The sequence below is a fragment of the Talpa occidentalis genome, unplaced genomic scaffold, assembly GCF_014898055.3.
Source record: "Talpa occidentalis isolate TD23 unplaced genomic scaffold, MPIMG_talOcc4v2.1 talOcc4.5, whole genome shotgun sequence".
Classification (NCBI taxonomy): domain Eukaryota; kingdom Metazoa; phylum Chordata; class Mammalia; order Eulipotyphla; family Talpidae; genus Talpa; species Talpa occidentalis.
In genome coordinates, this window is record NW_023604861.1 from 111,375,603 (window position 1) to 111,403,371 (window position 27,769).

At 46.5% G+C, this 27,769-nt stretch overlaps 1 protein-coding gene and 1 long non-coding RNA gene across 2 annotated transcripts in view; one reads left to right on the top strand and one right to left on the bottom strand.

Annotated features, from left to right (window-relative positions):
• Positions 1 to 554: 554 nt before the first annotated feature.
• TMEM247 (transmembrane protein 247) lies at positions 555 to 4,712 on the bottom strand. Its single transcript, XM_054687756.1, has 3 exons — positions 4,545 to 4,712; positions 3,643 to 3,981; positions 555 to 800 (listed from the first exon to the last, which is right to left on the bottom strand). The coding sequence occupies exons 1-3, from the start codon at positions 4,710 to 4,712 to the stop codon at positions 555 to 557; spliced, it is 753 nt and encodes a 250-aa protein (XP_054543731.1).
• Positions 4,713 to 16,426: 11,714 nt separating this feature from the next.
• The window catches only part of LOC129144647 (uncharacterized), a 75,201-nt gene continuing 63,858 nt past the window's right edge, over positions 16,427 to 27,769 (top strand). The window contains exon 1 of the long non-coding RNA XR_008549072.1: positions 16,427 to 16,650. This is a non-coding gene — a long non-coding RNA (uncharacterized LOC129144647). The remainder of the gene's footprint in view (positions 16,651 to 27,769) is intronic.

Here is a 27,769-nt window from a genome sequence, read left to right on the forward strand (position 1 = left end):
ACATCATCTCTGACTCTTACGTAACCCCCCGCTCCTTATAGGGACCCTTGTGATTACAATTGGGCCCACCTAGAGAATCCAGGATCACTTCTCTATTTCAAGGTCCCTCATTTAATAGTAACTGCAAATCTCTTTTGCCCTCTAAGGTAACATATTCACAGGTTCTGTGCTTTGGGACATGAACATCTTGGTGGGGGGAGGAGGGAGTGGCTTACCCTAAAGCCTAACACAGCTCCTTACATCTCAGATAAGATCCCAAACCAGCCTGGTCAAGATGTGATTTCTGTGATTCTGGAAAGGCTTTCTAAACTTCCCTCTGCAGAAACCTCCCTAACTTGGCAACCTCTGAAATCCTCCTGTCAGGAGGTAAAGCATCTTTATCCCCACTGAGAAGTCGGGCCCAGTGCAAGGCCTGAATCCCTTTCTTCACACGAGGCTGTAAATGACTAAGAGCAGAGACTTTTCTTCCCTGAGAGTGTGTTCTGATGCAGGGATGCACTCTGGGAGGGAAGGGGGTGCTGGGGTGGGAGGAACGGGTCTGGGGCTCACTTGGATCAGGGCCTAAGAACCCTATAGTGCAGAGATTCCCAGTGATGGAGAGAGCAAGGCACTTGGAAGTAGGACCACAAAGTTTTAATCAAACAGAGCAAAATGGCCGCGATGCAGAACAGGTAGTGCTTGGAGAAGAGAAAGAAGACCATCTCCTTGGTGACATAGATTGTGTGTATAAAGATGAAGCAGTACAGGAACATGGCAAACTGGTTCTGGGGGAGCAGGAGGTCTTGGAGGCCTCCTGAGAACTGTGGGGGAAAGAAGACAGGGTGCTGGCAAAACCAGGACTCAGACTCCAGGAGGGGCTTCCATCTGCTCTCACACCCTCTTGAATGTGACCTCGGGCAGGTTGTTTTCCCCACAGAGGGGAGGGTCTCAGTGCCTACCTCACACAAGGGGGAGGAGGAAAAGAGGCACGAACTGAAAAACTCCTAGCAAAGTAAACTGGCACAAGAGCGAGCTCACGGGTTTTCCTTCTCGAGACTGCTCTTGTCGCTCTTGACTCAGCTAGCACTTCCCTGCCTCTGCATTCCACACTGTCCATCTGGGTCCCATGCAGGGAGTCTCTGAGACTCCCTACTCTGATGCTGGGTCTCAGGGGTGTTTGCTGGACACTCAACCTCATTTTCTAAACAGTGGCACAGTGAAAGGCGGTGTCTGGGGCACAAATGACTTCTCACTTTCTGGGGCCTGGCACATCTCACATGGAGTCAGTTGGTGATTCTGGGGCTCAGGGTTTGGTCTCCCTTGGGGACAGGTGGTGCAGGATGGGTGAGGGGCCCTCCCTCAGCCCTCAGAGTGATGGGTGTGGGAAAGCAGTGTGTGTGCCTGTCTGGTTCTGCCTTTGCATTGCACTTTTCTGGCCTCTACATAATTGAGGGCCGCTGGACCCCTGTTTTAACTATGGAAAGCATCCATCTATAAGTCAGGCAGAGTTGATAAAACTATTTTGATCTGTCATTAAGAAGGCATCGTCCATGGTTTAGTCTTCAAAATATTTTTAAAAATCATGGAACCCCCACATCCATCCAGAAGGAGAGAGGTGGAGAGCTTGAAAAGCAGCTCTCCACCTCCTAGTAAATGCACAAACATTAAAACACTTTTGTAAACTATTATCAAAGTCTAGGGTTTGGGGCTTACCATTGTTAAAAGTTTACCATTGTTAACAATAAGGTGTGAGAGCAACTAGATATAACCAAGGAGGGGGGGACAGAAAATGACCCCTATGTTGCCACCTGTAAAGTGAATAGCAGGAAAGGCTGAAGACCAGAGGAAGCAGGATTCTCACGGGAGAACCTGGAGGGCTGGACAGATCTATGTCTCTCTGTAGGCCTGGATCCACAGACTTCCTGCCCCATTTCAGCTTGAAATGCTGATGGGGGATAATTGTGATTTTTGAGGGAAAAAAACATGCATTTGTGAAACCCTTAGTCTTTTCAAAGCACTTTCAATAGTCAGTCTTTTAAGCAGAAGACAGAGCAGATAGGACTATATGCCAAGGTTTCCAACTCCCCCAGCAAGGAGAAAGATTTTCAAACAAAAAAAAGGGAAAAGAAATATGGTTAGGGTGCCACATGGACTAAAGACATCGGGCTACACTGTACCTGCTTTAAACAGCTTCTGGCTCCAACGTGTAACAAATATTATCCCAGCATACTGGGAAAAAACCCACACGTTTGAAAATGAAACTTTTCTCTGAGAATTCAAAATTATCCATAAATGAGCCAGAATCTTAGACATTTCCTAAAATATTAAAGAGGGGGAAAAAGTGGATTCTGAAAGTCTCAGTTAAATGCTAATTGCTAAGCCAGCGTGTGTTCATCGAGGACAAATCATACAAAACTAACCTCATTTTCTTAAAAAATTTCACCAGTCAATTGGGGAAATGCTATTGGTGTTGTAACATCTTAATTCTGGGAAACTGCATGACAGTGTGTCTCGGGTTGTTATTTTGGACAAGGTAGAGACATGTGAGGTGGATAAAATGTCACTCCAGGGTGCTGATTAATGCAACATTGCTAACCTGTAGGGAGATCGTTTAGTGGTATTTCCTTGAGGTCATATCTTCCTCAACAATTACTGCAATGACTTGGACAAAGGCAGAAGGCAAATTTCTCAGAACTGAGAATGAGTCAGAGCTGGGAAGCATAGCTAATACATTACATCCCAATAAAATCAAAAAGTGATGAATGTAAGCTGTTGCATTTGGGTCAAGAAGTGAACTGCATGAATACATAAAAATGGGAATAGCTAACATTTATTGAGCACTTACCTAATATGCCAGGCTCATTGCATTGTATCTTACTGGTGTTCTCATTTCATCCTCACAATGACCCCATGAGGTAGGTGCTACTGAAGAGCAAACCCAGGCTCAAAGAGGATCACTAACCAAGTCACAAAGTTTATATGTGGGAGACTCAGGATTTAAACCCAGAGCTGTCGGATGTTAAAGCCCAGACAGCACTACTTTACACAATAACATCTTTCATTATTTATGCTTGTGATGGCCCAGCCACAGTGCTAAGCACTTAACATCCCATTTAATAGCAAGCAGGCATTCTTATCCCCATTTAGGACAGAATTAGGGGAGAGTAACCCATTTCCTGCCAAAGGATGTCTCGGTTTTGATTGACAACAAGGCGTGTGATCCCACAGAACACATGTAGCCCTGATCAGGGCTGGTAATGCTTCCAGCAAAATCCACTGGTCAGGCTGCAGGTAGGGGTTCTGAGCATCATATTTTAAGACATAGAGAGGAATGGAGAGTGGTAGAAATCCAGTCACCGGGGAAATGTTGAAGGCCCTCCCTGCCTCCCCCATGCAAACGAGGAAAATCCTGGGTCAGTGGGTCCACTTTGGGGTCAACTTTCTTTAAAGAGCTGGTTCTCAGCTTAGCACGGAAGCACTAGAGCCCTGAGTAGTCCATCTCTGGAGCTGGGGAAGCACCCAGCTGGAAGGGTAGTGTAGACTCCTGGGACAAATCAGGGGCGGCCTCTCTGGCCTCCAGTGTCAGCCCCCCACCCTCCTTCCAGGGCTGGACCTGGCACCTCTTGGCCAACAGCCCACGCCCCAAACTTCCCAGACACCTACCAGGTGGGGTGTCGCCTGCTGCTGCAGCTGCTCCATCACCTCCTCATGCTGCCTCTGGCGCTCATTCTCCTCATGTACGTATTTGAGCCGCGTGAGCTCGAACTCCATGCGCACCTTCTCCAGCTCCATCTCGGCATTGTGCTCGGTCTCGGGGCTCCCTGGAGTCTCGGGGGCTGTAGGCATTTCAGTGAGTTCAGGTCCATCGCCCGCCTGGCCCTTGGTGGTGGTGCCAGCCTTGGGGGACAGCAACTTTGGTGGCCCTGGGCAGCCTCTGTCCTCACAAGTTTCCATCTCCTCTAGGTGGTCGTAGGAGGAGTCCGGCTTCGGGGACTCTGCCTCCTGAGGAGGGAAGGGGAGAGAGAGAGAGGACACTGAGGTGTCACTATGGTGCTGCCCCCACCACCAACCCTCCCCGATGCTCTCCTTTGGCTCCATGTTCCTGAGGACAGTGGTGTTTGAAAGTATCAGGAATTGTGAAGATCTAGACTGCGTTGATATTAGAAATGCACCCCCAGCGAGTTATCAGGACCTGTGTTAAGCAGAGGCCCAACTGACACAAAGGAATGGCACCTAAAGGTGCAAGGGGAGGTGCTGGGGAGTTGAGGTAGAAGTCTGACTTCCTGTGATTTTCAAATTCCCACTTTATCTAACTTTCAGATTAGACACCCAAGTCTATGGGGCGAGAAACCCTGGTTTTCCTTAAGAGAACCTAAACGTACCCCAACCAACAAAAGGGTTGTGGGGGGAGCTGGGACCCATCCACAGAGGGAGAAAGAGGCCCTAAATGGGGAGGTAAATAGGAGGGATCAAAGCCAGCTTTAAGTGACTTCACAATCCTATACTGGGCCCCTGGGTCCCTGGTTACAGCTGGGTGCCAACTGTGGGGATGGGGCACTCCTCACCTGCTCCTCTTGGCAGCTGTCTGAAATGTCATAGCACTCAGCTCCTATCACTGCCCCCAGGGTACTCCTCCACTCCCCTCCAGAACAGCCTGGGACAGTGAGACCAGGCATGCCCCTTACCAAAGAAGCCCTGGACTTCCCTTCAGACATGGGGTCGTCAGGCACCATCTTGGGAAAGGGTGGGCAGATTTCTCCTGCCCCCCGGGTTTCCATCATCTCCATGTCCTCTGTTGCCATTCAGAAAACCACAGTGCTGCCAATTGGGACTAAAGGACATCTTTTGAGGCAGTAATATTTAGCCTCACCAGATTCCACAGCCTGGCTACCATCACAATCCCTGGTCCTCACAATAATCCATATTCTATCAGTTGCTAGGGTCCCTTTGCTAGAGGGTGTGACACCTATGAGGTGTTATTAAGAACTTTAGGGTAGGCCTCTGCCACCCTAGGGTCTGCTTTTGAAACAGGACAGCCTGGGGGTAACTGGGTTGACCTGTGAGTTTGGTCCTCACTTGAATGCTTTCCAGTCAGGATATGACCACAAGCAGATACACTGTGAAACAACAAGATTTATATATGCAGGAAGAGAAAGAGAGAGGGAAAGAGAAAGAGAGAGAGAGAGTACTGATAGTCTGGCATATGACCAGATGCCCTCTGTTCCTTCTAAATAACATCCACTGAGCAGAAACCAAGGTCCAAGCTGAAGTCGTACGCAACAAGCTGGTTGTTTCTCCATAGACACTGCACCTTACCAGCAGTTTAACTGCCAAGCCCCAGCAGATTTTACCTGTCAAAGTCCCAGCAGAGTTCTAACTGCCAAAAGCCTCAGATTAGCCCCTTTACCCCACCAGCCCCCTTCCCCTTTCAGGGGTGGGGTTTGGAAAGCTCCATTTTCTACCATTGAGTTGGCTATGAGTGCCAGCCACTGGCTTGGAGGTTGCTCCTCACTGTTCTTATAATTTCAAAGCTAGAATTCTGCCACTTGAAATCCAGAATTCCATCATTTGAAATCCATTCCCTTGGGTTCCTGTTTTAAAGGCAGACTGTGTTGCAATAAACTAACTAGCTCTACAAACCCTATTATGGACTATATTGCCCCCTCTCCAAATATGTTGATATTCTAACCCCTGTCTCAGAATATAACCTTATTTAGAAATTGGGTCTTTTTTTTTTTTTTTTTTTTTTTTTTTTTTTATAGAGGCATGCTTTATTTATTTGTTTGCTGGTTTCTTTGTTTGTTTTGTTTATACATGCACTGGGTACAGTCAGAAGCACGGGAGGGCGAGAGAATTCACCAGAGCCAGAGCGGGGAGCAGAGCAGGCAGAAGGACCGAAGTACACTGCTGAGGGGAGCAGCGGGCGGCAGGAGAGGTCTGCGCGCCATGTGGGACCCTCCTCCGGTGGCCGGGGAGCAGCCGGGGATCGAACCGGCGCCGCAGAGGCCGCGCGCAGCTTCGCAACCCAGCGCTCAACCGCTGCGCCACCGGGGAGGCCCAGAAATTGGGTCTTTATAGAGGTGATTAAGTCAAAATGAGGCCATTAGGGTAGCTACAAAGTCAGTGTGACTGACGTCCTTCATAGAAGAGGACATTTGGACCCAGACATGCACAGGAGGAAGATGATATGAAGATGAGGGAGAAGATAGCCTTCTATAAACCAAAGAGAGAGGCCTGGTAAGAGTCAGCTCCTCCAGAGAAACAGAACCAATAGATTATATATGATCAGATTTATTGTAAGGAACTCGCTATGTGAACATGGAGGCTGAGAAGTGGCATAATCTGCCATCTGCAAGCAGAGACCCAGGAAAGCTGTTGGTATAAAATATGGATTCAGAAGATCTGAGAACCAGGTGTGCCATTTTTATAAGTCCAGTCCAAGGCCAAATGAGCTATCAACTCAAACCAATTCAACCTTCCTCTGCCTTTCTGTTCTTTTCAGGTCCTCACAGGGTGAATGATCCCCACCTACATGGGGAAGAGTAATCTGCTTTAGCTAGTGACCAAGTCAAATGCTAGCCTCTTCTGGAAATGCCCTCACAGACTCAGTGCCCAGAAATCATGCTTAACTAGATGTTAGCGTATTAGGGTATCTTGTGGCACAGTCAAGTTGATACATAACATTAACCATCATAGGCCTGGAATAGCTCCTTCCCTCATGGCCTTCAGAAGGACCCAACCCTGCGACACCTTGATCTTGGACGTCTAGCCTCCACGCTGTGAGACAATACATTTTTGTTGTTTAAGTCACTTAGTGGTACTTTTATTACAGCAGCCCTAGCGAACTGATACAAGCCCCAGTATTGAGGGGGACCAACAAAGATATTGGAAGGCTGAGGATAGACTTTGCATCTTCAGATTTGTGAGAATGACAAGAATCATTTTTTAGTAGTTGGAGGCAGGGTTCCATTATGAAAAGGGAAAAGACTATATTTGAATTCTAGCTTTGTTCCTCGTTCTAGGTATGTGTCCAAAAGAAAGCTCTTTTAGAAATTTAATTTCAATTTTATTTTTATTTCAGAAAGTTGTCTGATGCTCAGAGTACTCATTTGTAAATGGGGATAAGAATTTAGCTGCTTCCTTACATAGCAGCACTGATGTGAAAATAAGACTGTGTATTTGCCCACTATCTGCCTATAGAGAGGCTAAGTAAATTATAACCACCCATCATGTTCATTATTGTAGGGGTGTGTTTATCAGTGGAGAGAGGAAAGTGCTTAAGATTCACATTACACATATTTTAGCTGAATCCTGGTTTCCTCTCCCAGCATTATGATGGAGACCACACGACTCTCTCACAGCTGCTGCAGATGTTGATCCTGCCTCCAGCACTAGGCAGAGGGTTGCCAGGTAAATATAGGATGCCCAGTAAAATCAGGATTTTAGATAAATACCTTTTAGTATAAATAAATTGCATAGAATGTATTTATATTAACAAAATTAATCCTTGTTTATCTGAAATTCAAATTTATCTAGGGATCTATATATATATAAATATATATATATAAGTAAATATATATCTGACTTAAGATATATATCTCCAGAAGAGCAGGTTTTTTGTGAAAGGATGGGAAGGGTAAAGAATGCTTGCACAGTCACAAGCGGGCAGAATGAGCTGCCCCTGAGAGGGACACGCTTGCTAAGAGAGGCCTGCATGGTCGCAGGCGGGTAGCCTGTCGAGGAGAGCTACCTCTGCTGTTTTGCAAAGTTGAGAAGGTTGGCGATGAGGGGCACCTGCATCGGCACCGGTGGGCAGAAGGATTGCTGCCTCTTGCCAGTGCAGAAATTGCACCTAGTCTTCCTTTCTATGGAAGCAGTTTATTCCTTTGTGGAGTTGTTAACTTTTGTTAATCTAATTACGTCTAGGGCATGACTAGGCTGATTTTTAAGGACGAGTGATTCTCTAGAATAGCCCTCAGTCTCCATATCCCACCTCTTATCAGCGCCTCAGGATACTTTAGCAGTCAGATAACATTCAGGACCTAAGGATTTTTCATTTCTATAGCTGGTTTAAAGACTCGGTTAATCACTTCTACCCCCCACCTCCGGCTTTTAGCCTTGTGTGAGCCAGATTTCTGGTCCTGTGGTGCTTCCTTTCCAAACTTCCTGCTTTTAACCTTCATCAGTAAGGCCCCATGAGAGCATGATGCAGACAGGGCAGGGACGTGGGGTGACTGGGTCTCCTGGGGACATGCTGGATACAGCAGTCAAAGCTGGTGCACCTTCACACGCTTTGCGCTGTCAGAACTCAGTTGGTTCTGGTGTTTCTGCCTTTCTGTGTCTCTCACGTCTCCCCAACCTTCTTCCTCACCTTCTTTCCTACTTTATAACTTCAGTCTATGTAAGGTTTCTGCTTCCTCCCAATTTTGGCTTATTTATAACTTCAACTTCTAATAGCCTTTCCTGCAGTCTCTCTCCATGCATTCTGTGTTTGTCCTATCTTGGTCACTCATGATTTCCTGGTAGATTTCCCCAAGAGCAAGAATCAGAAGGAGCTGGGATGACTCTGGGTAGAACCTTCCATTCTAGCTATGGGGCCATCTGTTGGGAAGGTGCCCAGTTCAGTTCAGTCAGTGATGGAGAAGCAGAAGGCAGGCACGTACAGGGTAGTAGTGCCCAGCTGCCCCAGGAGGCCTATAAGCAAGGGCTGTGTGTGTGTGTATGTGTGTGTGTGTAAAATCAATTTCCCTTAGAAGGGGCATTGGGTGTGGCAGGCGCCGTGTTGAAGATTGACTGGCCCAGTCATTGAACAACATGTCAGTTGTGGGATCAGTAAATAACCAGAGGAGAGACTTGTGAGACGTGGGTCAGTACTGCACTCAAAACACACTTGCGTGTAACATTCTATTTGCCTCTCGATGCCTTTGGGAGGCAATTTATAGCCAGTCCAGTTATCACTGCCTAACAAGCAAGGAACGTGTGTCACACAGATAGATGATGTGAAGGGCGTGTGAGGGCAAAAGACATCAGTGCTTGCACCAGGACTGGAATGCGGGTCCTCAGCTCCTTTCCCAGTGTTTTCACACATGACTACAAAAGTGGCCTCTGGGGCTCCCACTTTGAGAGGTAAGATGATTTTCTACCTCAGAAAGAGCAGTATGTACACAGATGTTCATCACCACAGCTAAAGACCGGAAGGGACTAGAAAAGTATTGCATGGTTGGCAGAGAGATCTGGTTAAATCTGTGCTGTAGCCATATCAAGGATTCTAGGCAGATTTTAAAAAGAATAAGATTATAGAAAAAGATGACGAAGGTAGATTCGAATCAGTACAAATATGGAAACAATATGTATATATTGCATTTTCAATTAAAATGTTGAAAAGGTTCTGGAAGTGAGAGCTTTGTTCAGTCTAGCGGAAGGAAGTTGAGAATGACATAACTTGCGCTAGTTGAGGACAGGCAGGCATCTGGGACTGGGTCATATTCAACCTTTATCCCCCAAACCTGGGGTCCCATCCTGAGTCTAGGACTTCAACTGGGGGATGGACATCTTCTTGCTGAAATGTCCTCTTCCCATCCCGTTGTCTCAGTCACAGACAGATGTGGCTTTGAGATTCTTCAGTACAGGTGTGTTGGAGCATTTAGAGGATTGTAAAAGTAACGCTAATAACAGCTTACGTTTAGTGAGCGCTAATCACATGCCAGGTCCTGGGAATTTGTCAGAGATTATTTTACATAATTTTTCAAAGCAACCATATGAGTTAAGTACTATTATTATCTCTGTGGAAGTGGTAACTGAATTTCAGAGATGCCAAATCACCTGCCCACAGTGCAAGTTAGGAACAGGTAAGGCCCAGATCTTTTTTTTAAAGATTTGTTTATTTATACAAGAGCTGGGGTACAGGCCAGAGGCAGGGGAGGGTGAGAGGATTCACCAGACACAGAGCGGGGAGCAGAACAGGCAGACAGACCAAAAGTACTGTTGAGGGGAGCAGCAGGTGTAATAGGAGAGGTCTGCTGCACCATGTGGTTATCTCTCTGGCAGGCTGGGAATTGAATCCAGGCTGCGGACAGCTTCACAGTGCTGCGCTCAACCCGCTGCACCACCGGGGAGGCCCTGAGGCCCAGATTTCAGCTCCAAAGTCCTTGTATTAAAAATTAATTCCTGCTTGGAATTTTTGGAGTGGTTTCTGTTTTTCTGATCCTGTGGGTATTCAGTAGGAGGAGGTGACTCAGGATGCTCAGAGGATTTGTCACGGAAATCTGACCTAGGATGAAACAGGAGCAGCTTGAGGAGGGTCCTTCTCGGGTTGTGCAGGAATTATGTGAATGCATGGTTAGGAGTGCTGTGTGGGGGTCTGTGGGACCCCAATCTGGAGACTGAAACTACACAGTAAGTCCAGGAGGGAAGGTAGCCAATGAAGAATTATTAACTCATCATAAGGACTTGGCTACTTAGTGGGTAAAGAAAACTCCAACTAACCCAGGAAGGAATATATTTAGGGGAGGTATCGCTCTAGGGCTGCAATTCAGATCTCATTGGAGAGGGTGTGGCAGGAGCCACTGGATAGTGTAAAATTTAGCCGAGGCCAAGTTCAAGCAGGTCAAGTCTGGCAAGAAGGAAACTGTCCAATGATGAATCAATAAATTAATGTGAAGCTGCCTAGCTAAGGAGTGGTTTTGAACTTGCCAGAAAGCATTACCAAGAACCTCAGCTGTGAAAGTTTTGGGGAAGATTCCTACTAGGGGCCACTAGGGGTGCTGGCCAAACATTGCAGCTTTGCAGGAATAAGAACAAAGAAATGTGCACCAGAACTGGGGCGAGACATCCCTGCTTCTTGCGATGTCTCTCAAGTAACAAAAACTTAACATCTTGCTCTGGCAAGAGAATTGTTTATAGGGTTCAGCTTCAGTCTCAGGTGGGCAAAAAAAGGTGCATTTGCTGCTGATGGGCAATGAAGCAATCATTGGTGCAGTGTGTACAAACGAAGACAATTCCATTTTAACACAACTGCTTCCTTGCCCTGGAGGAATGTCCTGCCTTTTGAGAAGCTCACTCTAAACAATATTCATATGCTCACTCCAGGTTCATGATCCTGCGCTAGGACTGTAGGAAATACCTAGGACCATCTTATGCAGCTCTTACCTTGTGCACTATATAACCTAGCTAGAGTGAAAGAATGGTTCTTGAAGTTCCCTAAATACACTGATGCTTGCCTGCTTTCCTGATTTTGCTGGCAGTTTCCTTGCTCCTTTGTCTCCACCTATGAAAGTCCCCTCCAGCCTCCAGGGTCATGCCAGCTACTGCAACCTGTGAAACTGTGTGTCTCGTGTGTCTGATGCTTTGTGTGACAGTGACCCTGTGCTCTTTTCATCTCTGGATTGGAGGCTGGGTGAGCACAGAACTTGCTCCCTTGCTCTAAGTGGGTGCCAGCATAGGGCCCTGGTCAGGCTGGGGCTCCCTCTGGCCAGTGAGTGTGACACAGGCAGGCAGACCAGAAGGTCTTCTGTCTAGAAGTAACGACTTCTTTTTGTCTTACACATCCCCAAGCAGAACCAGAGGCCCTGCTTCCTAAGCACTTACCTTGTTTTATGCTTTTACCTTGATGTGGTGAATTAGCAATAGACGAATTTCTCCAAAATTGAATGTAAATTAAAATCCTATAAACTAAATTCTATTTTAAATGCATGGACATGGAAACTTTTCTATTTAAGGGAATTTTGTGCATAATTTCACAAAGCTGTTTTCCTTGGGTCTATCACCTATGTCAATCTAATGACTATTCATGTCTTAAACTTGTTAAAGTAAAGCTCACCTCTTTTTGACTGCAGTGAAGCCTGAATAAGAGGGCCCTGGTGCTCAACTAGGTTGGAGCTTCTGGGAGGAGAAATGTTCCAGTGTATAGGCCTGAAGTTCTAGACTTGCATCATTCAGAGCCGAAAGAGGTGTTGGAGACTCTCTTTCTTGGGCCCCAGTGTCTCTTCTCAATAACAACTTCTGATTAATTCATTTGGGGTCCAGTGCAGTGCAGTGGAGGCGTTCTGCACCAGGAAGAGTCCTGGGGTTCTGATCCATGTTCTGAATTTACTTAAGTCAAGACTGAAATCATTGAACCTTATAGGGGTGCAGCTTCTGCATGTAAAAACTGGGGGCCTGTTACCATTATCTACCTTACAAAAGATGAGCTTGGGGTCCAGTTGTACACCTGCTGGACACTGGTGTGCCCCAACAGCCTTGTAGAGTGCACTTTCTAGTGGTCAGGTTAGGCTCAGCGGAATGAGGTCAAGGAAGGTGTCCCATATGATATCATTGAAATCTTTCTCAAAAAAGCACCCTTGAATGCGTCATCTGACAACCCATTTTTTTCTTTTCATGCAAGTTAACATAAAATAAACTTATTCCTGTAAAGAACTTATCTCTCAGCATCTTTGTGTTACTCTTATTTGCTTCCATCCCACAACCCGATAAAAGGGAGAGTGACCTCAACTCTGTGAAGTGAGCGTTAGCTAATACTGCCCCCTGGTGGTCAAGCTTGTCCTCACTGGGGCGCTTTTGGCCCAGGAGTTTTCCCAGAAATTCCTGTTGTTGGCCATTTGCAGAATTATCAGCAGGTTATCCCAGAAAAGTTGAAAGCACAAGAACTTGGGGAGGGATTCCAGGTCCAGAGAATATCTTATAGCAACACAAATCTGAAAACTGACTTTGTGGAGGACTATGTTCCAGGGAGGAGAGTCAGGTGGGGAAGATGTCATCAGTAGAAACTGCCCCCAACCCACCCTCCAGGGAGCTGAGCCCAGACAGAGCAGCAGGAATGAGAGCAACAATGAAAGGAGCCAAGGGGGTTCAGCCCTTGGCATGCCCAGTAGGACGCAGTGAGCAGCTGTCCTGGTCAGCAGGTGGAGCACAGCCACGTGAGGCTCCCTCCAGCAGCAGGAGCCCTGGGAGGATCCGGACAGCCAGATGGGTGTGCTCTGGGACTTGGGGTATGCCCTCTGATCCTCGAAGGAGGGTAGGGCCACAGAGCTGGGAGGCCTGAAGTGGAATGGCAGGCAGAAAACTAAGACATGAGGGGGAAGGATCTGGAGGGAATCAAATTCAGGGCTTGGGAAGCAAAGTGGAAGACAAGAATAAGTGTTTAAATCTCAGAACTAACCGAGCAGTTGGGCTCAGTTACCAGAATTGGGGCGAGGTTCCAGCAGGCCTGGCTGTGAGTCTGACCTGTGCCATAAAGGCTGCATAACTGGTGGGTGAGGAGAACCCTTTGGAGACTCTGGATGGAGTCTTCAGAGGGGAACAAACTACATGATGCTTGTACGTAAGGTGCTGACATTCCAGGCCTGCATGTCAGTTTTTATGAAATTCCATGTGCGACCTGAGGTTGGCAAGAACTAAGCTGTTTCTTCTCTGCCAGTCCCAGCAGGGGCTACTCTGCTCTGACAGCCGGCCTGCTCCTTCCTCAGTGTGTGTACCTGCTCTGGCCTTCCAAAGAAGGCCAGAGAAACTTCCCTACCAGGAAAATAAAGCTGCCACTGGAGCTGCTCCCCTGAGAGGCACCCCACCTCCTGAGTAGGAGTCGGGGTGACTCCTGCTGGTTCCACAGCCACTCTTCCTGAGCTTATGTGCACTTGAACTAGTTACCAGGCCTTTAAACCCAAATGGTGGAATGTTAGATGCTGAAGCAGAACAATGGGAGACATGTCTGGGAGTTTGGGGAAAGTCTCCTAGAACCCCTCAATGCACCACAAGTTGAAGAACCCCCTCCCCTCCTCAATCAGCTTAAAAATCCAAGCACTGAAAGTGAGCGGGTCCCTAAAAGCCCACCTGTGGGGCAGGGCTCCTGCTGCCTTTCTACTGGTTAAGAGACTGCTTTGGTCCCTAGCGGGAGCAAAATCAGTTCCCTGTAGCAGGCACTGTCAGCAGCGTGTCTTGCCTGCGGTTTATAGGAATCGGGACTACATTTTGCCGGCCTTATGCAGTGAATCAGCGGGACTTGAGAGGCACCTGTAGTCGCACTTTATAACCAGAGAAGACTGGGAAGCGCTGCCCACACCCTCTCCTAAACCACATTCGTACCAAAGGTCTGAGCTGTCTAGCCGAGGAGGAACTGCTGTACTTTCGCTTAATGCCATTTCCCAAATGTATTTGCTCTGCTCTAGATCGGTTCCCCCCCACCCCCGTGGGTTCCCTTTCCTGCCTTAGAACAGTTTTCTACAGAACTCATAGGGAACCTGTGTGAGTAGCACGGGTTCATCATTGGAGGGTGGATCAAACAAGCTGCTGAAGCTGCTGGAAAGTCTTACTGTGTTTGCCTGGGCTCCCTGCAGCTTCCAAGGGCTTCTGTGGCCCTGGACTACTTCCATTCTCTCCGCTGGCGACATTGGGTCACACCCCAGAGTGGGATGGGAAGTGGCATAACCATGCCCCATGCAGCACGTGACCCCCACATGTGATGCCCCATGTGGAAAATGCCTGTGGGGTGGGGTCCTCTGGACACAGAGCTCGAGATAACAGCAGCAGGGGCTCAGCTCACACCCAGACACCACCACAGCCAGTTCCCTGTGAGGGTCTGTGGGTTAGACTGGGGCTCACACCCATCGCCCCCAGTGATTTTCCCACAGGAGGAGTTGTTATTGTCACCACTACTACTGTGTGGAGAAACTGGAACTCAGAGAGGTTAAGTGATTTGCCTTAACCCAGCAGCAAAATGGAGACCCAGGCCCTAGTTTCTTTTACTCTAAAGGCCAGTGTTTTACTTTCTCTTGGCCGCAGCACTTACTGTCCCACAGCTGTGGATGGAGCCAACGGCCTCACAGCTGCCACAAATCATCCTCAGACCCCATGTCTCCTGCACCCCTCCCCCTCCCCTAGATGTTCAGCGACCAGAGGTTCCTAAGTGTTGCTGACCTCTGTGGAGAGAGAAGGAAGTAGTGGGAGTTTTTGATTCGGCAAGTCATGCTTGCACCTCCTCTGCCCTATTTTGCTGTTTACCATCAGTCAAAAGACACACTCTCTGGCCCCTTTAGACCATTTCCCCTCTGCCCCAAGAAGACTTTTTTGCTTGGGGTTTTGCAACGTGTGGTACACACACACTCCTCACACTGCAGTGGTACTCTTGGCCCCCACACTCCCGGTCCGCCAAGCCTTTTCATTTAATTTTTAAAAGAAATTTTAGGTTTACAGAAAAAGATTTTTTTTTTTTTTTTTTTAGGATAAGGGATGCCTGATTCATCTCTCCCCCAGCACATAGCATGACATCCGTAGGGTCAGGAATGGACACAGTGCAGGTTTTCGGATCTCATGCAGACCGGGTAAAGGAGTCAGAATCCTCAGTGGTTTTTTGCAGGTCTTTTATTGGGATTACCAGGTACATGGCAGGCAGGGGTGCTGGGGGGCCGGGAGGCTGGCAGGCCTCCCAGCCCCCAGCAAGTCTTCACTCTGTCTGGGCTCTCCAGCATTCTCTGTTTCTCTCTTGGCTTCTGCTACTTCTTTCTCAGCTTCTCTTTCGGCGTCTACTGACGCCGCCCTTAAAAGCCCGGTCTCAGCCCAGGTGAATACCATCTACTGATGCCCACACCCTACTCCAGGTGCCCGCCATCAGGCATGCATTCAGGACCGCAAGGATCCATCATCTATCCTGATGGTGGGAGGGCAGAATAAACCTGATAACTTTTACCTTACCCTACAACATCTGACACATAGTAGGTGGTCAACTACATGCCAATTGAGTGATGAATGAGGAAATGATTAGGAAAAAACAAAAAAGAAGTATATTATTTTTTTAAGATTTATTTATTTATGCAAACAGCTGGGGTACAGGGCAGAGTTGTGGGGAGTGAGAGGACTCACCAGAGACAGAGTGGGGAACAGAACAAGCAGATTGACCGAAGTACACTGCTGAGGGGAGCAGCGGGCGAGACAGGAGAGGTCTGAGCGCCATGTGAGTTTCTCCCCGACTGGCGGGGGATCCAACTCATGCTGCAGAGGCTGCGGATTGCTTCATAGGTTGCGTCTTAACCCCTTATGCCACCAGGGAGGCCTAAGAAAAAATATTATTAAGTGCATATTTGTCGTAGAAAATGAAATCGATGACTGCTTTTTGGTGTCTGAGAGTAATTTTTTTCATGGCTCTCCCCTGGCTCATTTACACGTTGTTCTGGAAACTGGGCCCGGGGAGCAGCCGCCCCTGGCAGCAGTACCGCCCGCGTCCAGGAGATGGCGCGCGAGGCCCGCAGGAAGGCCGGAGCCCAGCAGGCCAGGGGCTGCCCGCGCAGGTGATTCGGTTTTCGTGAAAGGTGAAGGCACCTGAAGCTCATTGTGCCAGCCCTATAAATACCCCTGGGCACTACGCGCTGACCCGCAAGGTTGATTTTCTGGTCGATTCCTGAGTAGAGGAGCCCTTCGGAAAGGGTTTTTAAAGGAAAAAACCTAACAGGACGTTCCAAGGGGCTTCTCATAGCCCCCTTTGGAGCAGTGTCTCCCGAAACGCTGCGGAAAGTGAGCTTTAATATAAAGGAGACGCAAGCCTCGAACTCTAACTGGCTCGAGGAAACATCCTTTTGGCTTTTTGAAGTTCGGATGTTTCGGAAATTACTCCCAGCTCGCTGGCCACGTCCCCCATAAAACTGGAAGATTTTCTCCATGTCGCATCCCCCAGCGCACCTGGGAAAGGTAAGTCAAGATTTTCCGACTTGGGCTGCCTGGAAAGAGAGAGTGGTCTAACCAAGTGGCCTGGGGAAGCGCCATGGGATGGCAATTTGCAACATGGCTTTTTTTTTTTTTAATTAATTTATTTTATACAAGCACTGGGTACAGTCAGAAGCGAGGGAGGGTGAGAGGATTCACCAGAGCGGGGAGCAGAGCAGGCAGACTGACGAGGTACACTGCTGAGGGGAGCAGTGGGCGGGACAGGACAGGTCTTCGTGCCATGTGGGACCCTCGTTGGGGGCTGGGGATCGAACCGGTGCTGAAGAGGCTGCAGGCAGCTTGGCGGCCCAGAGCTCAACCGCTGCGCCACCAGGGGAGGTCCCAACATGGCGTTTTTTGCGGGGGCTAATGAGGCTTCCAGTATTTTCTTAGGTACTGTAATTACCAAGGTGTCACTCCTTGCCCCCTGCTCCCAGGCCGTGGGTGTGACTGTGGGAAGAGGGGAAACATCGTCCTAATTTTGTGCTAAAACAGATTTTAAGGCTGCAGCTCCCCCACTCCCATTTTCCTTCTGACCTAAAAACCCTCCCCTGAGGCTGAGGCGGGCTCAGGGCCAGGCTGTCAGCAGTGGACAAAGGCGCCCTGTTCGGAAGGCCTGGCTCCTGCTTTTTCTTACATGGTCTGACAAACGCTGTTGAACTCCCCCAAGTCAATGTGATAACAGAAATATGCGAGATGGCAGTTGCCTCGGCTGCCCTCCCAGGAGGCCTGAAACGCGGCCCTCTCCAGTTTCCACACATGGCAGCAGCCTTGTTTACATGGAGCGCCTGTGTCTTTGCCCAGGTCTGGCTAGTCACGTGGTGGGCGCTGTGCTGGATGTTTCCTCAAGCAGAGAACTTGCCCTAATTTTTTTTTCTGGCTTACTGGGGAGCCAACCATTACTTATTACTAATCTCAGGCCTCAGCGCCTTTGGAGCGTGAGTGAGTGTGAGCCCTCACCCCCATGGAGGCCATTCTGCCCCCACGCCCTCCCCCCCTCCAGTCCCCTGGCTTCTCTGCCTCTGGCCGCACCAGGGCAGTGAAAGAGGACTAGGCTGGGCTGGAGACCAGGGCTAGTTCTGCTGAGCTAACCATGGCTGTGCAAATTTAGGGAGCTGGCTTTTGGCTCGTCAGATGGTTTCTGCTTCTGCAAAATGGGGATGGTAACATAAACCCTGGGTAGCTTGCTGGTTGTCTGGAGGCTACATTCACAGAGGCAGTCCTGGTGACAAATGGTGGACAGGGCTCTCTGTGGGTCTGGAAGGAGGAGGGAAGGTTAATAGGACTAGAAAGCTTTAGACCTGTGCACTTACGGGGGAGGGGCGCCAGGTGGAAAGTAGGGGAACAATGACATGAAGATAAGAATCCATGGAACATGGCCCAGGGACAGTGGGTATGTCATTCTGGTTTAATAAAAAGCTCTGTGTGTATGTGCACAAGTGAGCACCCGCCCACTCCCCCCACAATGGGGAAATGGGTCTGGAAACTTGGTATGAAGTTCAGTTATAGAGGACGGGAAGTCCCAATTGATTCCTTTGGGGAACGTTGCAAGTTTATGAGCAAGGATCATGTGCAAAGTAGTGTGAGGAAGAGAAGTGTGGCTGCTTGTGTTTCAGAGGTTTGGAGACACCAAAAGGAGGACCCATTTTGGAAATCCTTGTAAGTCCTGGGCCATGGGGGATGGTGTGTGGGACCAAGATGGCACCCAAGGGTCAGATATAAAAGTCATTATGCAGGAAGAATCCACAGGACTTGACTGAGTTTGGATTTCAGAGACTTCGAGGGTAGTGGTACCCTAGAAGACATAGGCCAGGTCACAGAGGAAAGCTGGGAATGGGGAGAAAGTTCAGTTTCAAGGGATTCCACTGTAGGTGACTGGGATCACTTTACCAAATATAAGCAGTAACAAGTGGAAGCAGAGCAGCAGCCAAGGTTGATAGGACTCCTGCAGGCTCTTCTCCCCACTCTGTCTCTTTCACAATGTGCTCTGGTACACCCAGAGCCTGGGCTGGACTCAGCCTCTAGCACCCAGTCAGTGTAAGAAAGCAGCCTTGCTGGCCAGGTTCTCTGCAGAATCAGAGCTTAGCTTAGCTGGGAAGGTCACTGGCTAGAATCAACAGCGACGGTGGCTAGGTTTCCCTTCACCCATGGCTGGTGTTCTTCTCCCTGCAAAGTCACAGCTCAGCTGTTTTTGCTGGATAGGCAGAAAGCTTAGCTGCATTTGGCAGGCTCGATCTGGGGAATACACATCAGATTTCTGCCTAAGAAGGAGAAACAACAAAGATGGTAGATCATTTTCTGAAAAGGCAAAAGACGCTCCACACATCCTGTTCAGGTCCTTTCAGAAAGCTGTTCATTTGGTTGATGGAGACATTTATTTGCTGCAGTTTCCTTGGAATCGCTAATCTCTAACAAGTGCTCAGCACCGTGCAGAGAACACTGCTGGCATTGTGAGGTGTGCATTTTAATCCTAAGGGAGTTGGAGATGCAGGCAGGACATTGACCAAATATAGACCTGGCAGAAGATAGGTCTGGGAACCCACGAGAAGGAGCTGGGTAGGGGAGGATAGGGCCAGTCCTGCGGCTGACCAGTGCCTTCCTCCCTCAGACCTCAGTTTTGGCACCTGTAAAATGAGGACACTGAGCTGGAGCACCTTCAAGCTCCTTTTGTATCCTGATAGTCTGTGATTTCTTTTATGCAAGGGTCCCAGCCTGGACCAAGGTTCTGTGGGCATTGGTGGAGAATAAAGACTCTGCCATCTGGAAAAAGCTACCTCCACGTTGGTGACCTTGGGGCTCTCAAAGCTTCTGCATGAGTCCTGGTCAGCTGGTCAGAAGTCTAGTCTGTGGTTCAGAGTCAAACCTCACATTGTCCAGTTTGTCTCTGACCAAAAGCCGGTTCTAAGAAATAACTTTTAGAAGAAATGTTTGAAAATTGGGCTTTGATCATTTTTAATGCAGTTAAAACCCTTTTTGAAAACATTTTGCAAAGCAATTAGACCCGACTTTCAAGGGGAATTTTGCTTATTAAACTTTTTAATTTTTTTAACATGGTTTATTTTTGTACAATATTTGATTTCTCCACTCATGTGTAGTCCTCATAAATCTCCCACCCCCATATCACCTGTGAACCTCACTATAGTCCCTTGTGTTCTTTCCCCTGCTGGTTTTTTTTTTTTTTTTTAAGATTTATTTATTTATTTATACAAGCACTGGGTACAGTCAGAAGCGCGGGAGGGTGAGTGAATTCACCAGAGCCAGAGTGGGGAACAGAGCAGGCAAACTGACGAAATACACTGCTGAGGGGAGCAGCGGGTGGCAGGAGAGGTCTGTGCGCCATGTGGGACCCTCGCTCGGTGGCCGAGGATCGAACTGGTGCTGCAGAGGCTGCGGGCAGCTTTGCAACCCAGCGCTCAACCGCTGCGCCACGGAGGAGGCCCCCCCTCTGCTGTTTTGACTCCCTGCTTCCCCCATGCCTTAGATCTATTGTTTGCTTGCTCATGCGCACGAGCGCGCTTGTATGTGTGTGTGTGTGTGTGTACATACCACATCTTCTTGATCCAATCAAGAAGATGGGCTTGTTTATTTAGGTTGTTCCCATGTCTTAACTTTTGTAAATGGTGCTGCAATAAACACAGGAGTGATAATTTCCTTTCAAATTAATGTTTTTGTGTCTCAAAGGGAATTTTTAAATGTAGAATTGAAATGAGACAGATAAAACTGCCTGTTCAGGTCAAAGGGCCCCAGAGTCTTCACAGTAGCCCCACCTTCTGACCCCAATCTTCTGAGGAGCTCTGGTTGAAAGTGGCCCACTGAGGGTCAGGTGATCTAATGGCAACTATGGGGGCAAGTGAGGTCCCTGACTCCATGTCTACATTATGCCCTTGCTTCTGACCAAAAGTCGCTGTAAGAACCAGGCATGGATGCTCCTTCTATATCGGCTATGATGCGTCCATCTAAAACACTGCCATTGCACAGTGTCCACTGTGGAATGCCCCATATGAGAAGTTTCTCATAACCACAAACCACATGGGAAGTCAGCAGGGAACACTTATTAGAGTTACAGGACCATGAGGCCAGCATAGCAATTATGTGCAACAGACATAGACAAAGTGTGGATGGAATGCTTTGGGTTACTTGGGGAAAACAGAACAAGACTTTAGGAGGATGTGGTACCTGAGCTTTGGAGAAATTGGCTAAGACTTTACCAGCACAGGTGAAAGCATGCATGAGGCTCAGGATGGGCAGGCACGGCATGTTTAGGGGAGCTATGAGTGTGAATTCAGGACTGGATTCCTGGAAGGAGGAGCAGGGGCTTGAGGGGAGGCAAGCATGTCAGGCCTGTGTAAAGGGCAGACATTTCTGCCCCAGGAAAGCTTAGATTTTTCCCTGTAAATGGCTTCGAGGCAAGGGAACAACCTAAGTGACCACGTTGAGACAATGTGGAGGGTGGGCTGGAGGGTTGAAATCAGCAGTAGAGAGACTGTGAAAAGCCAGTGACCAATGGTGCCAGAAATACAGAGAGATCCAAAAAAGTAAGGACTGGAAAGCTTCCTTTGGATCTGGCAGAAGGTCACTGGTGACCTTGGTAATTCAATTCGTTTCTAGCAGATGCCTGTTATATGCCAGTTACTGTTCTTAGAGCTTGGGCTATATCAGTAAATAATTTCATTCTGGTGAGGAAGAAATGGCTAATAAAGAATAAACTTAACACATGAGTATATTTATAACTTGCTAGAAGGTGGTAAATGCTATAGATAGGGAAAACTGTCAAACAAGGAATGTTGGGGAGGGGTTGCAATTTTAAATATAAAGGTCAAAAAGTTACATGTCAGCAAAGACTTGAATGTGGCAACAAGTTGTCCATGTGAATATATGGGGGAAAAACACCTGGGAAAAGGCATTACGAATGCAAAGGTGAGGTGTTCTGGCATGTTCTAGAAACGGTATGGAAATCACTGTGACTGGAGGTGAGGGAGGGAGACTAGTAGGAAATAAAGTCAAGGAGGTTTGGGGGCAGGATGGAGGTAGATCTCTTGGGTTGATAGACTATTGGAAGGACTTTAACTTTGGGGAACCCCTGGAGCACTTTGGGCCTAAGAATGACATAGTCTAACTTATGCTTTAAAAAGATTATTCTGGCTACTGTGTGTGTGTGTGTAGGGGGAGGGGAGTGTCAGCAGGGATAGTTGCTGTTGTAATCCAGGCAAAAGATGATGGCATCTTGAGTCAGGTTGTGACACTGGAGGAAGTCAGAATTGTCAAATCTAGATGTATTTTGAAGGCAGAGCCAACAATTCCTGATGGATTGAGCTAAGGGTATGAGGGAAGAAGAAAAGGATAACTTCAATTTTCTTTAGCTTGAGCAGATGACTTGAGCCTCAACAGAGGTGGTGAGGATTATAGGGGTGAAGGTTTGCGATCAAAGATCAGAAATTTCTTGTTGGGCATGTTGAGTTGGAACTTTCCATTAGATATCCAAATTTAGATGTTGACTGGGCATTTTAAGTAGCATGGAGGGACAGAAGCCAGGCTGTAAATGTTGGGGAGTGGACTAGAAGTCAGGGAGCAGAGACTGAAATTGGACTACATTTCCTACATTATCTGTGGAAGAAAGGTATACTGTATGGTGAAAATGAGAGAGGACAGAGGGGCTGAAGGGAATAAAAAAATACATCCAAACCAGCATGAGCTTGTTTATAGAAGGAGTAAAGTACCTGGTGGATCCATAGATTGATGGTCCTAGAAGAGAAATCATTCCTGATTTCTCCTGGAGAAAGGGAGCCATGTCTTTAAGGATATCAGTGATAATGGATGACTCTGAACATCCAGAATGTATTTTCCTCTGAAAAGGGGTAAGGTTGAGAGCAGATGTGGATAAATTTCCAGGTAGTGGTCATGGAGGGGCAGGAAGTTGAGAAATGTTTTATTTATATTTCTGTAAACTAAGAATTAGTATTAATAAAGAGAAGAAAGTTGAGTTAGGAACTTGAGGAAAAACAAGTTTTTAATAAAATTGGTAAAGGTTTTTAATAAATTCTATACATCAAATGTATGGTGATGGAGAGAAACTAGACTTCTGGTGGTGCCCATAATGGAGTGTTTACAGATGTAGGATTACAGTGCTGCACACTTGAAAGTTATATAATATTATAAACTATTGTTACTGCAATAAAGATGTATGAAAATTAACAACATGAAGGTTTAGAAGAGACTTTGAGAAGAAAGGGGAAAGCCATGGAGAAGCTAAGAGTGAAGAGGGTGTAGCTGATGCTGTAAATTTGTGAATACCCTTCTTTGTAGTTACAGTCCTAAAAGTAACCTTAGTGTAGAAAGTGAAGATTTAGATTAATCCAGGATTAGGAGTTTATTGGGGAGATGTGATAGACAAGTGGCTGATAGAGCTGCGGTGGTTGGAAGGAAGATCATTGAAGTGAAATCCCATGGAGTCTTGGAGTCCTTCACTGAGGGAAGGAACTGAAATCAGAAGCTGATGGGCATGGAGAACCAGGTAGAATCAAGGCTCAGAGGATAAGGTGAGGTCATAGTGCAGATATAGTGGGAAGGACCTGAGTGAGTGCTAGAGAGCTGAGTGATCTGGGAGTGGAGTTTTGACTCTAGAGACTCTAAAGATGAAAAAGAAGTTCCGGGTGGTTATAATATAGAAGGTGGCATTAGGTGACTGGGCAGCTCAACATGGAAAGAGGTGAAGGTTCCTGGAACTGACAATGCTGAGGACCTGAAAACTGAGACATTAATTATCATTTTTATGGATGCAAAATTCTTCTGAGATGATGGCAGGAATTGGGTTGAAATGGAAGTGAGTAGGTCTCGATGGTAAACTCAATTTAAATCAGGGCTACCAGAAATCAGGCCATCCCTAAAGAATTGTGATAGGGAGTGGCAGGCACACTAAGGAGGGAGGGAATTTACCCAAAAGCTGAAGAGAAATAACCTGGTAAATTTGATCCTTTTTCTCGGGTTCTTCTGCTTATTACTTATATTACTTACATCTCTACGACAGCCTGAATTTAATTTGTCTTTTTTTTTTTAATCATATTGTCATGCCCTTAGGGACAGGTACAATGTACTCTCCCATTGGAAGTACTTAATTACAGTTGGTCTTGCAGTGCAGAGCTGGCCAGATTGTAACTCACTGAGTATATTATCTGCAGCACATGTGTAAGAGCTTATTTTTTCCATCAGTTTGTATCTTCAGTGTGAATTCTCTTCCCCCAAATTCAAAGTCTGAGGATGATTGGCCTCACATAGAAAATATGAGAGAAGTTAGATTCCCATGTGTGTCACCTCCTAGGACCTTGAGATCTGGACAGGTCCCTGAAACCCAAGTTTTCTCAGGCTTCTGGTAACCCAAAAACTGATGGGCAAACAAAAAGAACTGGAAAGGATGCCAAACCCAGGAGTAGCTGCTGGAAACCAGTCTTAACAGCAGGTCAGTTATACAAAGAACAGCAAACTGTGCTTCGACAAATATTTAATTTGAGGTGGAGTTTTATTTTTCTTACATTAGAATAATACAGAATTTGGATCAAAGTCTTGGGAACTAATGACAAAAAAATTAAATTAAGTGTAATTATATGCCACTCAAAGACTCCTGGGAAGCCATTCAAATATGCAAGTGTCCTTTGTGAAAGGTGGGGTTCGTTCTTCTGAGAAAGGCAAACTGAAGAGTAGGTGGGTTGAGTGGAGGTAATTATATTTGATAAACTCAATTACATTTCTCAGCAACAGTAATGTGTTCTGCTCCCACAATGGAAAAATGATTATGTGTTTTATCCCTTTGATCCAAGTGAATAAAGGAAGAAATAACAAAGTTTCTAGAACCTGGCAACTTCAAGTCAAGACCAGATCCTAAATTATGAAAGATACTTCAGGACTCATTAATACATATTGGACTGACCCATTTAGCTTGCTGGTAGAGAGCAGATATTTGAATGCAGGGACAGAGGGTGTTGGGAGCCCCCTAAAAGCAGGTGCTATGTTTAACACTCTTCGGTAGCCTCCTGCAAGGGGTACCGGCATCGCCCATAGCTGGAGTGGGGAATGCTCTGTTTTGCTCCCTTGAATAAAGAGAACTTGCTGGGTTTGGTTTTTGATACAATTGGCCTGAGAGTCTTCTCTTTGGGATGATTGTGCAAGGCAGCTTTAGGTCACACATTGATTCCATGTTAGCCCTTGGGGACACAGATCTGTAAAAATTAGCAAACAATAGCCAAAGCAAACAATAGTTCTAGTCAAAAGTTAGTTATGTGTTGAATTGGATCAGCAATATTCTTTCCATGTCTCCATGCGTGCTAATAGATGTTAGGCTTCCATGTTTTCAACTTCTATTTTTGTGCCCAGCAGACACTCCAGATTCAGTCCTTCTTTTCTCCTCTCCATGTTGTCACCCTCTATCTTCACCGGCGTCTTCAGCCCACTCCTTGTAACCTAGAGTCACTTTTTTCTCTTCGCTAACCTAGTAGTTACTTTCCAGACAGCTCTTCTTCAGATCCCTCTAAACTCTGTCCTCTTCTCCAACCCAAGAATGCAGTCCTAGCTCATACCTGGCTACCCATCACTGTGAGGGGGGTAGCTGTTTCCTGGCTGGCCTCTCTGACTCTCTTCTCCTCCGCCCACCCTCTATATTGTTTCTGGAATACCTTTTAAAAGCAAAGGTAAACAGAGCAAAACAAAAAAAAAGGGATCACCTTGCACATGGCACCATGCTTGAGAGTTCTGGATTAAGAGGCCTGGGCGTGAGCTCTACCACATCCTGGCTGTGAACCAGTTGCCTTGTTGGTAAAAGTAGGACTAAAAATAATTCCTGCTTCAGAGGGCTATTGTGAGAATTCAGTGAGTGACTCTGTAAGTAACAATGCCTGGTAAAGAGTTAGCTTCAGTATGGGGTGGCTATCATTAGCCTGATGAAAACCCTTTAGTGACTACCCACAGGTCACAGAGATAATCTTCATGCTGTGCTTTAGGGGTGCTGTGGTTTGCTGACTGTGAGTTTTTTGGTATTCTGAGGGAAGGAGGGAACACTGACACAGAAAAGCTTATTCAGGGTCTACTTTTGATTTTAAATTTATAAACTATTTAGATTTTAAAAAGTAGTTTTCTCTTAAGCTTATAAATTTAACCTGCAAATTTTATAATTTTGTTTGTCAGCAGAGCAAGTAATTAGAACCATATTAAAGAACCAATAATTTTGTCTAAAATTTTAAAATGTTTTTAAATGTCAGCATATTCTATTAAGTGCTCCTGTTGTCTAATTAGTCAATAGTATCTTCTAAAATCTTTATGTGATTTTCAAAAATAAAGTATTGTAACTCCTAACATTTTATATCAACCAAAAGCATTTTAGAATTTTCAACTTAAAGTAAATTACTTTAAATTAAAATCACAAGTCTAAATTGTTAGATACTCTAGCATGCAAATCATGTTAAATATCATATGGCCTCCAGTATTACATAGATTGTTTCCAAAATTTGACATCCTACCTTTAGTACAGCATTGATTTATTTAATCATTTTTCTACTTAAGTTTAAATCTTCTAGGATGAAAACAACACTTACCCAATATGAAAACAATTGTGCCATTTCAACTTGAGTAACTTGGGGCTTCTGACTTGGGGCTTCTGACTTGGGGCTTCTGACACCATTTCTGAGTTTCTGATTGACCAGAGAAAACCTTGGCCAGACCACAGGATTTGATTCTTACCCCTGACAGTAGAGCTGGGCTCAGATTCTGACCTTGAATGGACACTGTGCACCCATTCCTTGATATTCAATATCAAGTTATTTGTTGGCTATTTTTTGATAATCTATTACTTCATTAAGCAACAAACTCTGTCACTCCAGTTAAAGTGTGCAATTCTTTGACTTACTTGAGGTATTTAAATATATTCTGCTCCTGGATCACTATATCTTTGCAAAATAATATTATTCGGTCTTTAAGTTTCATCATCTGACTTGGAAACAAATAAACTCCCTTTGTCCCTCCTCACCATATTTATTCATTCTGGGATGGCTCACTGTTGCAGATGTTTAAGTGATATTCATAGTCCAGGCTTACACTTCTGTCTGATATGATATAATAGGAACTATATTTACCCTCCTGCCTGAAACACCTAAAAAAAAAATCCCCAGACAATTAAATGAAATAATGACTTTCAAAATTTTAGACTTTGGGCAACAAAGGACAGTATTCTCTAAAAGACAAAAGGCAAGGGGAGTCTTACAATGTCTTGGCTTACTGCCTGGAGAAAAAATTCAGGCTTTGGATTAATAGGGGGAACCCAGAAACTCTCCCAGTTTCCCCGAGTTAAGGAGGTGAAACTAGGATAACTGGGAAGCCAAGATATCTAGACTTTGCAGAATAGAAAATGGAGAATTAGAAATCTAGAGAGGATCGTCTTCAAGTATTCTGTTTTTTTAAAGATTTATTTATGCATACAAGAACTGGGGTACAGGCCAGAGGTGTGGGGGTGAGAAGATTCACCAGAGCAGAACAGGCAGATCTACTGAAATACACTGCTGAGGGGAGCAGCGGGCAAGACAGGAGAGGTCTGCTGTGCCATTGTGGGTCACCTCCCTGTGCAGGGATCGAACTCATGTTGCAGTGGCTGCGAATAGCTTAATAGGTTGAGTCTTAACCCCTTGAGCCACCAAGGAGGCCCCTCAAGTATTCTAAATGCTAATCAGGGCATGAATGTGAAGTACTACCTGAAGCTTAGGAAAGAACCATGTGAAAGGATGAGGAAACACTCACCAGAAGGCACACATAGTTGAGAATAGAGCGTAGAACCAATAGCCAGACTGGAAACCACTTAACTTAAGGATGTTGGTTGAAGTAACTAAGAAGGACGTTTCCTTGAAAACTGAGCTAATATTGGCCAGTATAGGGCCTCCCCGGTGGCACAGTGGGTTGAGCGCAGCGCTGTGAAACTGTCCGCCGCCTCTGTAGCATGGGTTCGATTCCTGGCCAACCAGGGAGATACCCACATGGCGTGGCAGACCTCTCCTGTCTCATGCGCTGCTCCCCTCAGCGCTTTGGGTCTGTCTGCCTGTTCTTCTCTCCGCTCTGTCTCTGGTGAATCCTC

Excerpts from the sequence above, each read along its gene's own strand:
- TMEM247 (XM_054687756.1), bottom strand. The coding sequence starts at position 4,712 with ATGGTGCCTGACGACCCCATGTCTGAAGGGAAGTCCAGGGCTTCTTTG. Across the intron at positions 3,982-4,544 it reads ACAGCTGCCAAGAGGAGCAG|GAGGCAGAGTCCCCGAAGCC; the intron begins GTGAGGAGTGCC and ends TTCCCTCCTCAG. Across the intron at positions 801-3,642 it reads AGCAGGCGACACCCCACCTG|TTCTCAGGAGGCCTCCAAGA; the intron begins GTAGGTGTCTGG and ends TTTCCCCCACAG.